General features: G+C 47.0%; 2 protein-coding genes across 3 annotated transcripts; one reads left to right on the top strand and one right to left on the bottom strand.

Annotated features, from left to right (window-relative positions):
- Positions 1 to 1,022: 1,022 nt before the first annotated feature.
- Positions 1,023 to 3,281, top strand: LOC148066766 (transmembrane protein 47-like). Its single transcript, XM_087807303.1, has 3 exons — positions 1,023 to 1,274; positions 1,785 to 1,925; positions 2,020 to 3,281. The coding sequence occupies exons 1-3, from the start codon at positions 1,073 to 1,075 to the stop codon at positions 2,199 to 2,201; spliced, it is 525 nt and encodes a 174-aa protein (XP_087663429.1). The 5' UTR covers positions 1,023 to 1,072; the 3' UTR covers positions 2,202 to 3,281.
- An 80-nt stretch (positions 3,282 to 3,361) lies between these two features.
- On the bottom strand, positions 3,362 to 12,054 carry lrch2 (leucine-rich repeats and calponin homology (CH) domain containing 2). Of its 2 annotated transcripts, XR_015713307.1 has the most exons (22): positions 11,729 to 12,054; positions 10,881 to 11,025; positions 9,906 to 10,032; positions 9,729 to 9,834; positions 9,486 to 9,622; positions 9,283 to 9,413; positions 9,070 to 9,157; positions 8,861 to 8,954; positions 8,692 to 8,789; positions 8,451 to 8,518; positions 8,277 to 8,381; positions 8,144 to 8,212; positions 6,672 to 6,731; positions 6,519 to 6,564; positions 6,316 to 6,456; positions 6,197 to 6,244; positions 6,073 to 6,136; positions 5,893 to 5,999; positions 5,581 to 5,718; positions 5,442 to 5,519; positions 5,043 to 5,219; positions 3,362 to 3,377 (listed from the first exon to the last, which is right to left on the bottom strand). XR_015713307.1 is itself a non-coding variant. In XM_087807302.1 (21 exons), the coding sequence occupies exons 1-21, from the start codon at positions 11,973 to 11,975 to the stop codon at positions 5,100 to 5,102; spliced, it is 2,217 nt and encodes a 738-aa protein (XP_087663428.1). In that variant the 5' UTR covers positions 11,976 to 12,054; the 3' UTR covers positions 4,148 to 5,099. The 2 variants fall into 2 exon arrangements, 1 of the variants encoding a protein (XP_087663428.1); XM_087807302.1 differs by lacking the exon at positions 3,362 to 3,377 and having other exon boundaries at positions 4,148 to 5,219.
- Between the last annotated feature and the right edge of the window lie 184 nt (positions 12,055 to 12,238).

Raw genomic sequence — 12,238 nt, 5'->3', positions numbered from 1 at the left:
ATTGTTTTCTAAATATGAATGTTTTCTCCATTTATTTTGTTACAAAAAGGTAAAGAAAATCTGAAACAATAAAATGTAAAACCTTTTATTTAGGGTTAATACAATAATAAATACAAAATAAAATTGTTAGCTGTCAGAAACATATGTCTATGTTCTACTCTGACCTCTTGAGGGCTGCAAGAATACAGTCAAAGGGCTGAATTGTGGCCACCAGGCCACACTTTGACAAGGTGCTGTTCTAACCCTAGGGTTACTCCCTAGGAGTTCGGGGTGTTCATTGTGTTTTATTTTGTGGCACATGTATTCTTTCACTACTGAAATACAATACATTTGGACCCTTAAGTAACATCCATTATTTGAACACAATACATAAGGATAAAGACCATTTGCATATGCTTATATTCGCAGAATACGTATAAGAAAGTAATACCTATAAGTATAGTTGAATTACCTCCATATAGCCAATCTAAGTTAATACGTGTTGAGCATTTCGTCAGCACCAGCTTGAAAAAAATCTCTAAAGCCGACGATGCCACCATGTTGTCACGAACAGAAGGAAGAACCTGGACAACGACCGTGTTTCTTGAACTCCACCTGCTGGCGATTTATAGAACAACAACCTGTTATACTCGCCCGTCTCTTTTCCATCGAAACAACAACCATTCGAAGTCAATTAAAATTAACCTGCCGTAGTTTTATTTCTTCAGTCACGATTAATTCACACAAAAACACATACAGAGTCACAATCGATGTCTGAGCTCGAACTCGCGTTATTGAAACAACAGTAACTTCTTTCCAAGAACGTTCGAAATCAAACAATAGTGATGATGACGTAATTTCGTTAAAACGCGTCCCGAACGCACTTCGAGTTATAAACATTTTATTCGTATACACTTTACATGCACTAGTTCACAGTTGCGCTCTAACCATTCGTCCTTCCTAGCGAAAAGCAACCTTTACTTTGAAGGTCCCACAGTGACCGGAAGTGTCACCTCACACAATAGCGGAGTGTTTTAGGGGTACTTATTTCTCAGCCACTGACTCTGCCCCAAAGTTCTGACCCGCAGTCGACATGTCTGTCTTCAGACCCTTCAAGCTGATGGCACTGCTGTGTGTCCTGTTGGCTCTGGCTTTGGACCTGGTGGCGCTGCTCAGTCCCGCCTGGGTCACCGCCGAACACTTCTCTCTGTCCCTGTGGGAGTCCTGCACCCAGTTCGCGGCTCGCGACCCGGACGAGGAGCCTCCTTGGACCTGCTTCTCCACGCTCACGTCCGGTAAGAACGACCAGAAAGATTCTAGGAAAATCGAGAACTGGATTCGGAACTTTTTTTGAAAGTTGTTTTTGTTGCTGGGAGTGATAAAGTTAGCGGTTCCGAAACCAGACACATAGTCATGGCGCGGTTATTTCAGCACAAAAGGTTGAGTTTGAATCCACTACCGTGACATCACCGAGTCTTAAAAAAGAGTGAAAGGGTCAGGTCAGGGATCAAGGGTGACGATGAAACCAGAACCAAGTGGCCAGTGTCTTCTGAGTCCCGCCCTTCTTCTGCTTGAAGGGTTCTGATCAACACATTAACAAAAACACGTCATGTTGGATTTGCGCCCTCTGGTGCTGGTTCTGGTGTTTGGGTCACATTCCTCACGTCGGTACTCAGCGAGTCATGTGATGGAATGAGTGAAAACTACCACCAATGGTTGTATTTTGCAGGTAGAGGTCAAGACCAGTACCAGTGTTGTTTCTCATGTGTGTGTGCACGTGTGTGTGTGCACGTGAATGTCTGCAGACTGGCAGATTGCAACTCTGGTCCTCTTGGTGTCGGGGGCCGCCATGTCCTTGGTGACTTTCCTCGTGGCAGTGACCTTGATGTGCCGGGGGACCCGGGGGAACCAGTACCGTACCATGGCTGTGTTCCTCTTCACCGCGGGTACGTGCTCTCTCCTCATTCAGCTTTTATTCAATGTACAGTGGTTCTGGAAGATGTTTGGTCTCAAGTAGTTGAAATGCTATTGTCTCTGCAGCGGTTCTTCAGGCCTGCGCCCTGGTTCTCTACCCAATCAAGTTCATCGACGGCTCAGTGCTGCAGACCTACCATGAGTTCAACTGGGGCTACGGGCTCGGCTGGGGCTCCACCATCTTCATGCTGGGCGGGGCGGTTCTGTTCTGCCTGCGCACCGACCTGTACGAGGACGCCACGTACTGACGCAGCTGCTGCCTACAGTGACTACATCTGTCAACCCGCTCTGGTTATGGAGACGTGCAGAACTTTGTGGATCTGTAGGACCTCTAAGGAAAGTACCTAGCGGTATCGACAGTTGAGTGAAGGTTCTGACTCATGTTTGGACCAGAATTTTGGATTTTACTTTATTTAAGGAGCACATTATGATGACATTGAAGATGATGATGATGATGATGATTTCAAAACCACCTAAACATAAATGGACTTTCCGCGCACACAGACACACACAAATGCACACAGGTCAAGGTTCGTCAAGGGAGTATGGAACATTGTGGTAGGACCCACATTTGGTCCTGTGTGTGGTGACCAACAAGTGCAGCACTGTCAAGATTACACAGATCTGTGAACCGGTGCGGTTCGGACCTTGGGTACTCACAAGGTACCTGCTCAAGACAGAACCAGGTCCAGAGACTTGAGAGAGTTGGTAAGAAAAACACATGTCTTAAGCAGGTTTTGCATTATAACCAGTTTATAGTGAAAAATGTAATAAATAAATTGTCAAAGAAATTAACTCTACTGCTGTTCTCCTGTTAGAAGTAAAAGTGGTAGCATGTCACTTCCTTAAGTGTTTAAGGTTTGGAATATATGTGGAACTTATGTCAGTACATTTGATATTCACGTGACTAGATATTTGTCAGTAGAGTCTATATTCATGTCAGTAGATTTTCATTAGAATCAGAAACTTTTATTGCCTGTGTTGTAAACCTAACATGGGTTTTTTTGTGTACTGTTGGTACAGAATAAAGGAATGATAATTTACAAAATAAGCAATAGAAAGACAGAACCAAGCCAGCCATTCTGCGGTGTCTACATGTCAGTAGATTTTTTTCCTGTGAGTAGATTAGATCGTCATATCATGTCTGTAAACATTCGTGTCAATAGTCTTTGTTCATGTCAGTAGATCTTCGTGTCAGTATAGTTGATGTGTATGTCAGTAAATGTTTGTGTCATTGAAATGTTGTCCTTGTTAGTAGAAGTTTAGATTCGATGCCTGCGTCATTTATAGTCCATCAACTCACGTGGTGGTTATTTCAGTCCTCTCAAATACTGGTCCTGGATGAGCTTTCCATTTGGCTGGACCCTGAAGCTGCAGTCGGGACCCTCGGGTACAGTAACCAGCCGGACCCTGCACTCGAGCACCTGCAGGGACAGATTCCAGTTACTGACACGGAGGTCCCGAAAACCTGAAGACCATCGAGTCGGAGAGGACCACAGCTGGACTCTTGCGCTGACCTGGGTGAGTGTCAAACTGAACAGAGACAGGCGGACCAGTTACCCCAGATCAGATCACGTCTCAGATTATCCATTAACTCATGTCTTTTCTTATAGGCGGAGCAGATTCAGGTCTGGTCATGGGATTTAGGCAGCTGCTGTGGGACCTTGAACACATGATAACCGAAAGGCATTGACATCCAGGTGATAGGATTCCCACAGATCTCATAAGAACTAGTGAGGACTCTCTGAAAGTCTACCAGCAGGTCCATAAGTGAAGCAGCTTGATGAGTTCTGTAGGTCCACAAGTCCAGTGGATCCATAAGCCCAGTTGCTAGACTTATGGATCTAGCAGGTTCATGAGTCTTAAAAGGTTGAGCTATAACTAACAAAATAAAAAAAAAAATACACAGTCAATACACACATCCGAGTTCCTCAGTGAGGAAAATATGTTTTGTTAGTGAAGTAGAATATTCGTGGGTAACAGGCTCCACTAGTCAGATGACTTTTGGTCTGTTGCAGTGGTCTGATGGTTCTGGTAGACCCGCCTGTCTCCACCTGTTTGGTGTGCAGCATTTAAGTGGAGTGACACAAGACATGAAGTGTGAGATGACAAACACACACACACAAAGTGTAATTTACACACAAAATGAAACAGTGCCAGTGAGGCTAGATTCTGCAACCGGTCAACACTTTAATCAGTGTGAGCTCACACACTTGTGCAGTACAAAGTTTAAAAAGTGTGTTTATGTTACATTAGACTGCGTCCAGACCTGTCTGGACCCACCAGGTACTGCCTGAGCATCCGTGGCAAAGGAGAAAGTCACAGTGTCGTCTGCATAAGTGTCACAAAGCATCCAGAACATTCAGTGGTGACCTCATCACACAGCGACAGAGTCGAGCAGCGTGAGCGATGCTAACATGTGGCATGCTAACACAGTAGATACCGTAGTCCTTGGAGGTCAGAGTCATTACACAGGAAATTGAGCGCTGAGTGTTTTTTTCACGTGCAGACAACTCTGCTAACTTCTGTAGTCCAGGTATGCTACTAGCTGCTGGAATGCTTACGTGGCCAACACATAAAATAAGTAGCGATAGAAATACAATTAATTTTCCAGTGAACAGTTCTCCGGATCATCAGAGACCACCACTGTCGTCTTCCAAGTCAGCTGCATTTGTCCTCAAGTCTGCAGAGCGTCCACAGAATAGACACATTCATCGCTAGTCTTTACACAGGTACATTCGTCACCTCTGTGTCAACATCTTGGAAGACAGAACTTGAGCAGAAACAGAACACAACACTCCCCGAAGAGTGAATCATCGTAGAAAAAAAGTCGTTTTGGAATAAACGCTACGTTGACTGGTCCCTTTGGTCATGTGACAAGTCCATATAATGTCATGTGACCCCAACATTATCATGATCCAAGCGGTGCTGCCAATTCGCAGTGTTACACTTGAAAACATCAATATACATGTCCAAAATTTGTTGACGTCAGGTCACAGGGCTCTTGAAGGAAACGTTTCTGAAGCCGGTCGGAGGGAAGAACTGACAGCAAAGTGGACCGGGTGTCATCACAGAGGATGGTACTGCACCTGCCGATCGGCTCCAGGGGCGGCTTCAGCAGAAGAGAGCGCCTGCTACTGGACGGGTCAGATGGACGACAGCAGCGTGGGCTTCATGGCTGGCAGGTCCAACAGCGCCTGCACTGTGGCACCCACCTTCACCAGACCTCGCTGCTCCAGAATGTGATGAGGAAGACACAACTGGTCCTGTAGACCAGAACCAGGACACTTTTTATCATTACATGAAAAAGACCATATCCTAACATGTTAGTGGACTCAATGGATTCAAGGCTTGTATCAGACACTGCTTGACTCTAAGATGGCTAGTACCATTCTTCTGTACCTATGTGTATATACGTAAATGACCTTCATTCGTCATTCTAACGTAACTTCATAACTTCTGATCTGGGTAATTCTTTGGTTCAGTACCTGAGGAACTCCCATCTTCTTGCAGGCGTCCAGGAAGTTCTCCACATTCCTGCGGCACTTGGCCATGCTGAGTTTGGGCTGAGGTACAGAAGGTTTTGATTCAGCATCAGGAGGAGCCGGGAAGGCACTGGGTTCTTACCACTGCAGGTGAAGGGACGTGGATGCTGGACACTGAACGTGGACTGATGTGGTTGGCCAAGTGACACAAGACCACGCCGTCCATCAGAGCTGTTCCTACATCGTCAGGCAGGAGAACCTTCAGCCTGGACTCGATGTTCTGAAGAAGTAAAAAAACTGTCAGAACCAACTAGTCAAACTCCTGATCATGTCAACATGTCAAAGCAGGGGGACGAAATGGAGAAGAATTTGACCCAGATTGACTATTTTCACTCTAACTGCAGACTTGACCTACTCACTGACCAACAGAGATGATAATTATGTTATCACCCACCTGCCGCAGAAGTCCGATCTGCTCTATCTCCTCCATCAGGTTTTCCATCTTCCTCCTCATCGTGAAGCTCGGATCATTAAAATCCTGCCGACTCGCTCTGGTGAAAGCTGACACACACATATACAAGTCTAAGTTAGTGGTTTATTGTGTGTCTGTTTGTGTGTCAGTAGTCTTCTTCACCTGATCGAGGTTTGAGTCCAAACACTGTCAGTGTGGCGCTGAAGTCAGAGTTCCTTAACCCGTCCTGAAGGGGGACACAGACTCTTAATCCACACCCGACACACACACAGAAACACAAACTCACCTCACAGTCGTCCACACTAGAGCTCCTGCGTGCACTCTGACACTTGTGCTGCCACACAAAGTAAAAGTCAGTGATTTTGTCAGCTTTTTGTACACCTGGAATCTTGTCTTCTCTCAGACCTTCAGGTAGTCCTTCCTCAGGTACTTGTTCCTGCGCCGCTCATCACTCTGGTGGAGGACCGGCAGGACTTCAGGCCACTTTGGCTCAGACTCTGATCTGTCCAACTTCAGGCCACAGTCAAAAGAGCAGGAGGACGAAGGCTGCGAAGGAGATGAAACGTCAGACACCAGAGGACCAGACCCACCACCCAGACCTACAGTACCTGTCCTGTCAAGACCGCTCCACTGCTGCTCTCTTCCAGGGACGCACTAAAAAGAGAAAAAAGACGTCAGTAGGAGTCTCTGAAGAGACAAGTTGTCACTTTGAGGATGGATAGTGCTTCTGAGAATACAGCAGGATGGGGCTGCAACTCTACCTGCGGGCCTGAGCTGGGGGACGGGATTTGCTGCTAGAACTTCCAGAGTGACTCAGGAACCTGTGGGCACAAGCAATAACGTAGTTCCAACTATATCAGCCTGTGTGAAACGTGTGAAAGGTTTTACAAATGTGAAGGTGTATCTGTACCATGATCTGTGAATGCACAACTTGAATTGTGTGTGTAATTTTGTCAAGATCACTCAAGGTCTGAAGCCTCAGCAACATTAAAACTAAATTAAAACTCAAAAATAGAAAAGGTGTTTTATTAAGACAAATCAATACATACTAAAGATAAAAGATATATATTAGGACTTTAAGATTTGATTAAGCTAAAATATAGTATTAGTTGTATCCATACCCTCCATAAACATTTCTGGGAAAAAAATTAAAATGAAACAAAAAGACTGATTTCTGACCAAACTTAGTTGAGTCTCTCCTAAAAACTGAATTGTCTTCATTACCACAGGACATGCATCTGAGAATCCAACACGCCTCATGCCACCGCCTGTTAGTCAAGCAAAGGGCCTTTGTTGTCATTTTATTGTGAGTTAACAGTCAAGGAGATGGTGTTACATGAAGCTTGCAAACAAGGGAGGATTCAACGAGGGAACAGAACCCTGTTCTTTGATGAAGACTACGCAAGATTGTGAACAGGAAGTGATGGGATTACAAGTTAAGAAGCTCCTGAAGGGGAATGGAATTTGATTTTCAAACTCGTTTGCCAACAGTAGAATAAAAGTGGTCTCTTAAGTATGCATATTCACCAACCAAGAGTAAATTTGACTAGAGATAAAAAAAAAAGGAGATGCTTCTCTGCCCTGCCTAGAGACCACTGGAGTTTTTTATACTGTGTTTTAGCCCGATTTGGATTAAATTAACAATTCATCAATTGTTTACAATTATTATACAGAGACCCTAGGGCAAGAATTACAATTAATGGCTGCTTATCAGAGAGTTTTAAGATTCATAGAGGGAAAAGGGTTCTGTCTAAGTGCAACACCTTTCGCCTCATTTAAAGAAACTATAGCACAAATTATTGGAATCTACAATGAATTACATCATAGGCCTTTTTGCAGATGACATTAATCATGTACTTAAAAAGTCCAGATGCTACACTACATGAACTTTAGAAAATGTTTAAAAAAATGATGGCCTATTTTCAAGTTTATAAACTAAACATTAGGTCAGCTTTTAACCTTTTACTAAACACCTAGCAAAGTTATTAACTCAAAATTCTTGACTTCAGCTCCTGAATCAAATAACTGACACTGGTCCAGTTGTATTTATTCATGTCATTACCAAAAGTTACAGAAGCCCAATTCTTAACACAGAAACAGATTAATATCATGATTTTTTTGGGCTGGTGCAACCTAGAAAATGTTGAAAACTCAATAAAGAGGAAGGGGGTTTGAGTACCTAACCTCAGACAATATTACGAGTGTGTTGCTGTTCCCAGGAGGGCCGACATACCTGTGAGCTCGGCCGGTGACTCTGCGTCTGTGGATCAGGCTCTCAGCTCTGCATATCAAAGATCGACGTCTGGCGGACACAAAAGCATATCAGAGCTTCAAGTTCAGGTCCACCTCAGGCATTCAGGATTCACCTGTTCTGTTGTTCCTGATGCAGCAGCTGGACCGCGATCTTCCTCAGGTCCAGGACTTCCTTGAGCTCCTCGTCCTCCTCCTCACACAGTAGCTCCTTGTCAGAGCTGATGGGACAAAAGAGTGCTGAGACACCCACCTGAACCCACCTGAATCTAGAGATGTCCACCACTTACCCGGACTCCTCCCTCCAGCTCTCCCTCTCTTTGCCTTGCTGTGACAAGTTCAGAACCTTTTCCAGCTCCTGTAGGAGAATTCCTGCGTCAGAGCATCACTGTGACATGACAACCCAACAAGCTTCCCTCGAACGCAACGCGTCGGTTTTAATATCACGTCGAAAAGCTTGAAAAAAAGCTTTGTGAAGGTTCTGGGACGGTCCAACCGACCGGTGGGTGTGAGGGTTTGATGGACAGCTACCTTGATGTAGGCCCCGGGGGTGACAAGCTGTCCGTCACACTCTGACAGAGCAGGATCCGGCTCGGCGCTGGCGTCTGTGAAGTCACAGAGATCCTGATCTGGTAGAGGGAGGAAGCAGCCGCCGTGATCACATGCACAAGTGTGGCACACAAAAGTTAGTGGCGGGAACCTTTGCACGCATCTGCGCGCGACAGAAAGGGGTGGTCGGCCCGGGCAGGGTCCGACACCTGGGAGTGCAGGCTGACTGTGTCGTCATCCGAAGGCTGCCGGACACAGAGACCAGAGGGGGGTTCAGACTAATGGAGAGGGAGTTGGGCTAATAGAGGTAGGTCAGATGAATAGAGCGGGGCTAACAGAAAAGGGGACACGGACGCTAACCTCAGTGGTAGACAGGCGCTTTTCTCCGTTGTCACTCCCGATGCCAGAGTCCGGACCGTGAGTCTTACCCGGGTAGAAATCTTCAATGCTGCAGAGCGAACACCAGAGATGATTTTGAACATTACTATTGTGAGGGTGGTTTTTACATTGTCAGCGTTCTCTGGTCAAGTAATCAACAGTAATATTCCAGGTCATGGACGGGTCAGTCCTGACCTGTCAGTGAGAAGCTGGGGGAGGCAACGTCTGCCGAGCGTCGGCAGATCCAGGGTCTCAGGCTTTTTCTCCGCCCGACATGTTTGCATGTTCAGGTACTTGAAGATGTGGACTTTACCCTTCAGACAGATCTGAGTCAAAGAGAGCTGCGTTAAAAACCAAAACTGTGCTAGAGGGCGCTGGAGATCAGGCCGTATCAATACCTGAGCTGGTGGCGACTGCATAGGGTTGTTGTCCAAGACGATGTGCTGCAGCTGCCGCAACTTCCTGTAAGACCGCGGGATCTCTGTGATCTTGTTGCAGGAGAAGTCGAGGTGCGTCAGAGGCAAGTCAGAAAGTTCTGAGAAAAGTCAATAAGGACGTCAAGACCACATCAACGTTTGATACAACTGTGTTCATCTCAAGTTCAAGCTCTCATTCATGGTGCCAATAACATCATCGCTGACCTTGGGGCAGCAGCTGTAGACAGTTCCTCCTGATGTTGAGTTCCCGAAGAGCATGAAGTCTTCCCACCTGGGCCGGCAGCAGCTGGATCTCATTGCAACTTACGTCCTGCAGGGGGCGTCAAAGGTCAGTGAGTGAGTGTTTGACAGAGTTTAAAAGGTCAGCGAGGCAGGGCTCACCAGCTCCATCAGGTCTTTAGCCCGGCCAATTTCCTCAGGGATGGACACAAGCTTGTTGTTGCTGACAAGCAGAACTTTCAGTGGCAGGTTGAAGAGAAATTTGGGTAAAACTGACAGAAGGTTCCGGCTGCAAAGAGGAGAATACGTGAGGGAGGAGAACAGATGAGTGAGGAGAAAAAGGCAAGGAGGGGAACTGAAGACGGAGGAGAAAAGTTGAGGGAGGAGAACAAGTGAAGAGAATTAGATGAGGGGGAGGAGAACAGTTAAAGGAGGAGAAAAGAAGAGGGAGGAGAACAGATGAGGGAGAAGAACAGGTGAAGAGGATAACATATGATGGAGGAGAATAGATGAGGGAGGAGAAGAGATGAGGGAGGATAACAGATGAGGGAGGAGAATAGATGAGGGAGGAGAAGAGATGAGGGAGGAGAAGAGATGAGGGAGGAGAATAGATGAAGGAGAGGAAAAGGTGAAGAGGATAACATATGATGGAGGAGAACAGATGGAGGAGAAGAAAAGGTGAAGAAGATAACATATGATGGAGGAGAATAGATGAGGGAGGAGAATAGACGAAGAAGAGGAACAGGTAAAGAGGAGAATAGAGGAGGAGAAGAAGAGATTAAGGATGAGTACAGGTGAGTGGGCAAACAAGTAAGAAGGTGAAGAGATTAAGTAAAAGAACAGGTGAGGAGGAGAGCAGATGAGAAGAAGGACAGATGAAGGAAGAGAACATTTGAGCGGGAGAACAGGTGAGAAAAGGAAGAGATTAAGGAAGAGAACAGATGAGGAGGAGAGCAGGTGAGAAGAAGGACAGATGAAGGAAGAGAACATTTGAGCGGGAGAACAGGTGTGAAAAGGAGGGGACAGATGAGGAGGAGAGCAGGTAGGAGACTAGGTAAGGAAAAGAAAAGGTAAGAAGTAGGATAAGTGTGGAGGAGAGCAGGAGATAAAAAGAACATGCAAGGAAGGGGAGGTCACCTGATGTCCAAGTAGGTTAACATCTGCAGGTTGATGATGCCTTCAGGGATGAACTTGATGCAGTTGTGATAAAGATTCAAAGACTCCAGTGGAGCGAAGAGACAAACATCTGGAGGAACTTCTGACAAACGGTTCTTGGAGAGATCTGCAAGAGCAGGAGATACACAAGTTCAATGGTCTACGTTCTGACAGAGTGAGAGCCTTGGACCGTCAGAACAGACGCTACACAAATAGACTCAAAACTATTTTGAGTCGTTTGTGATTCTCTGATCAGACCTTCATCTTCATCACACCAGACTGACTCATCGGTGTCTCACCAAGATGACCACTGGTCAGCAGGCGGGTCACTTAAGAACCCTCTGGACTGTCACAAAGGTAAGCTAATGTAGAGAAACCCAGTGTGGTGACCAGGACAGAAGGTATATTTTCACAGGGACCACTCCCACCGCCACATGGTTCTGAGAAACCCTCTCTGTATGTGATAAACTGGGGCGAGGCTGGTCCCCCTTTGTCTGCCGCTGCACGAGTCAAGGTGTTGACACACTGTTGACCTGACGTCAGTCACAATTTTTTGCACGTGCCCTTCCGGTTCAGTCCGCTTCTGGTGGTCCAGGTCCAGCGGCTGACCTGGGCGCGGCGCGCGGCTCAGTCACGCGTCTCATCGTGGGATCACACCATCACCGCACCGGAACCACCGGTCCAGTAACGGATGAGCCGGGCAGGACCGCAGTACTCGCTCTCCCCGCCTGTCTCTCTGCCTCACGCCCAAACGTCGTAACAATGGTCTGCGCGCGTGAGCTACACACACGCGCCCGTGTCTGGTTCTACCGGGACCCGCGTCGACCCACCTGCGTGAGTGGTGTCCGTCAGGTCGTAGCTCACGCCCGGGTAGTCCCGCAGCTTCCTCCCGCTGAGGTTGAGGATGCCGGAGCTCACAGCATCCTCGAGAGCCCGGTCCAGACTGCGGGCCGTCAGGTGCTGCTGCTGCTGCTGGTGCTGCTGCTGGTACAGGCTCTGACCCGGGCTCCAGTGAGGGCCACTAGTGAGTGGATGGCTTTGGGGTGAGGCGGCAGCTGCGCCCTGACCAGACGCCATTTTCCTTTAAAAAAAAAAAAGAAATTTGTTTCAATAAAAAAAGCAGTGCAGCGGCAGCCTCCCAGCGCATGCGCAGGACTACTTGAGTGGTAGAGCCTGAACGCTAGAGGGCGGGCTTCCAACGAGGCGCTTCCATTGGCGAGGGATGTGATGAGAGTGAGGCTGACGATGGGTGGGATGGGTTCTCGGGGTGGGAGCCATTTTACGTGTGCCAACTTCTCCCCCTCACAGCAGGGGCGCACTGCTGTCATGGGGTCACTTAA

This window comes from Callionymus lyra, chromosome 14 (assembly GCF_982586985.1).
Source record: "Callionymus lyra chromosome 14, fCalLyr1.hap1.1, whole genome shotgun sequence".
Classification (NCBI taxonomy): Eukaryota; Metazoa; Chordata; class Actinopteri; order Syngnathiformes; family Callionymidae; genus Callionymus; species Callionymus lyra.
This window is presented reverse-complemented; position numbering and strand designations above follow the sequence as displayed.

Coding starts and splice junctions, on each gene's coding strand:
- LOC148066766 (XM_087807303.1), top strand. CDS start 1,073: ATGTCTGTCTTCAGACCCTTCAAGCTGATGGCACTGCTGTGTGTCCTG. Junction 1,275..1,784: donor CTTCTCCACGCTCACGTCCG/GTAAGAACGACC, acceptor GAATGTCTGCAG/ACTGGCAGATTGCAACTCTG. Junction 1,926..2,019: donor TGTGTTCCTCTTCACCGCGG/GTACGTGCTCTC, acceptor TTGTCTCTGCAG/CGGTTCTTCAGGCCTGCGCC.
- lrch2 (XM_087807302.1), bottom strand. CDS start 11,975: ATGGCGTCTGGTCAGGGCGCAGCTGCCGCCTCACCCCAAAGCCATCCA. Junction 9,835..9,905: donor CTAAAGACCTGATGGAGCTG/GTGAGCCCTGCC, acceptor CGCCCCCTGCAG/GACGTAAGTTGCAATGAGAT. Junction 8,790..8,860: donor GCGCGCAGATGCGTGCAAAG/GTTCCCGCCACT, acceptor TCCCTCTACCAG/ATCAGGATCTCTGTGACTTC.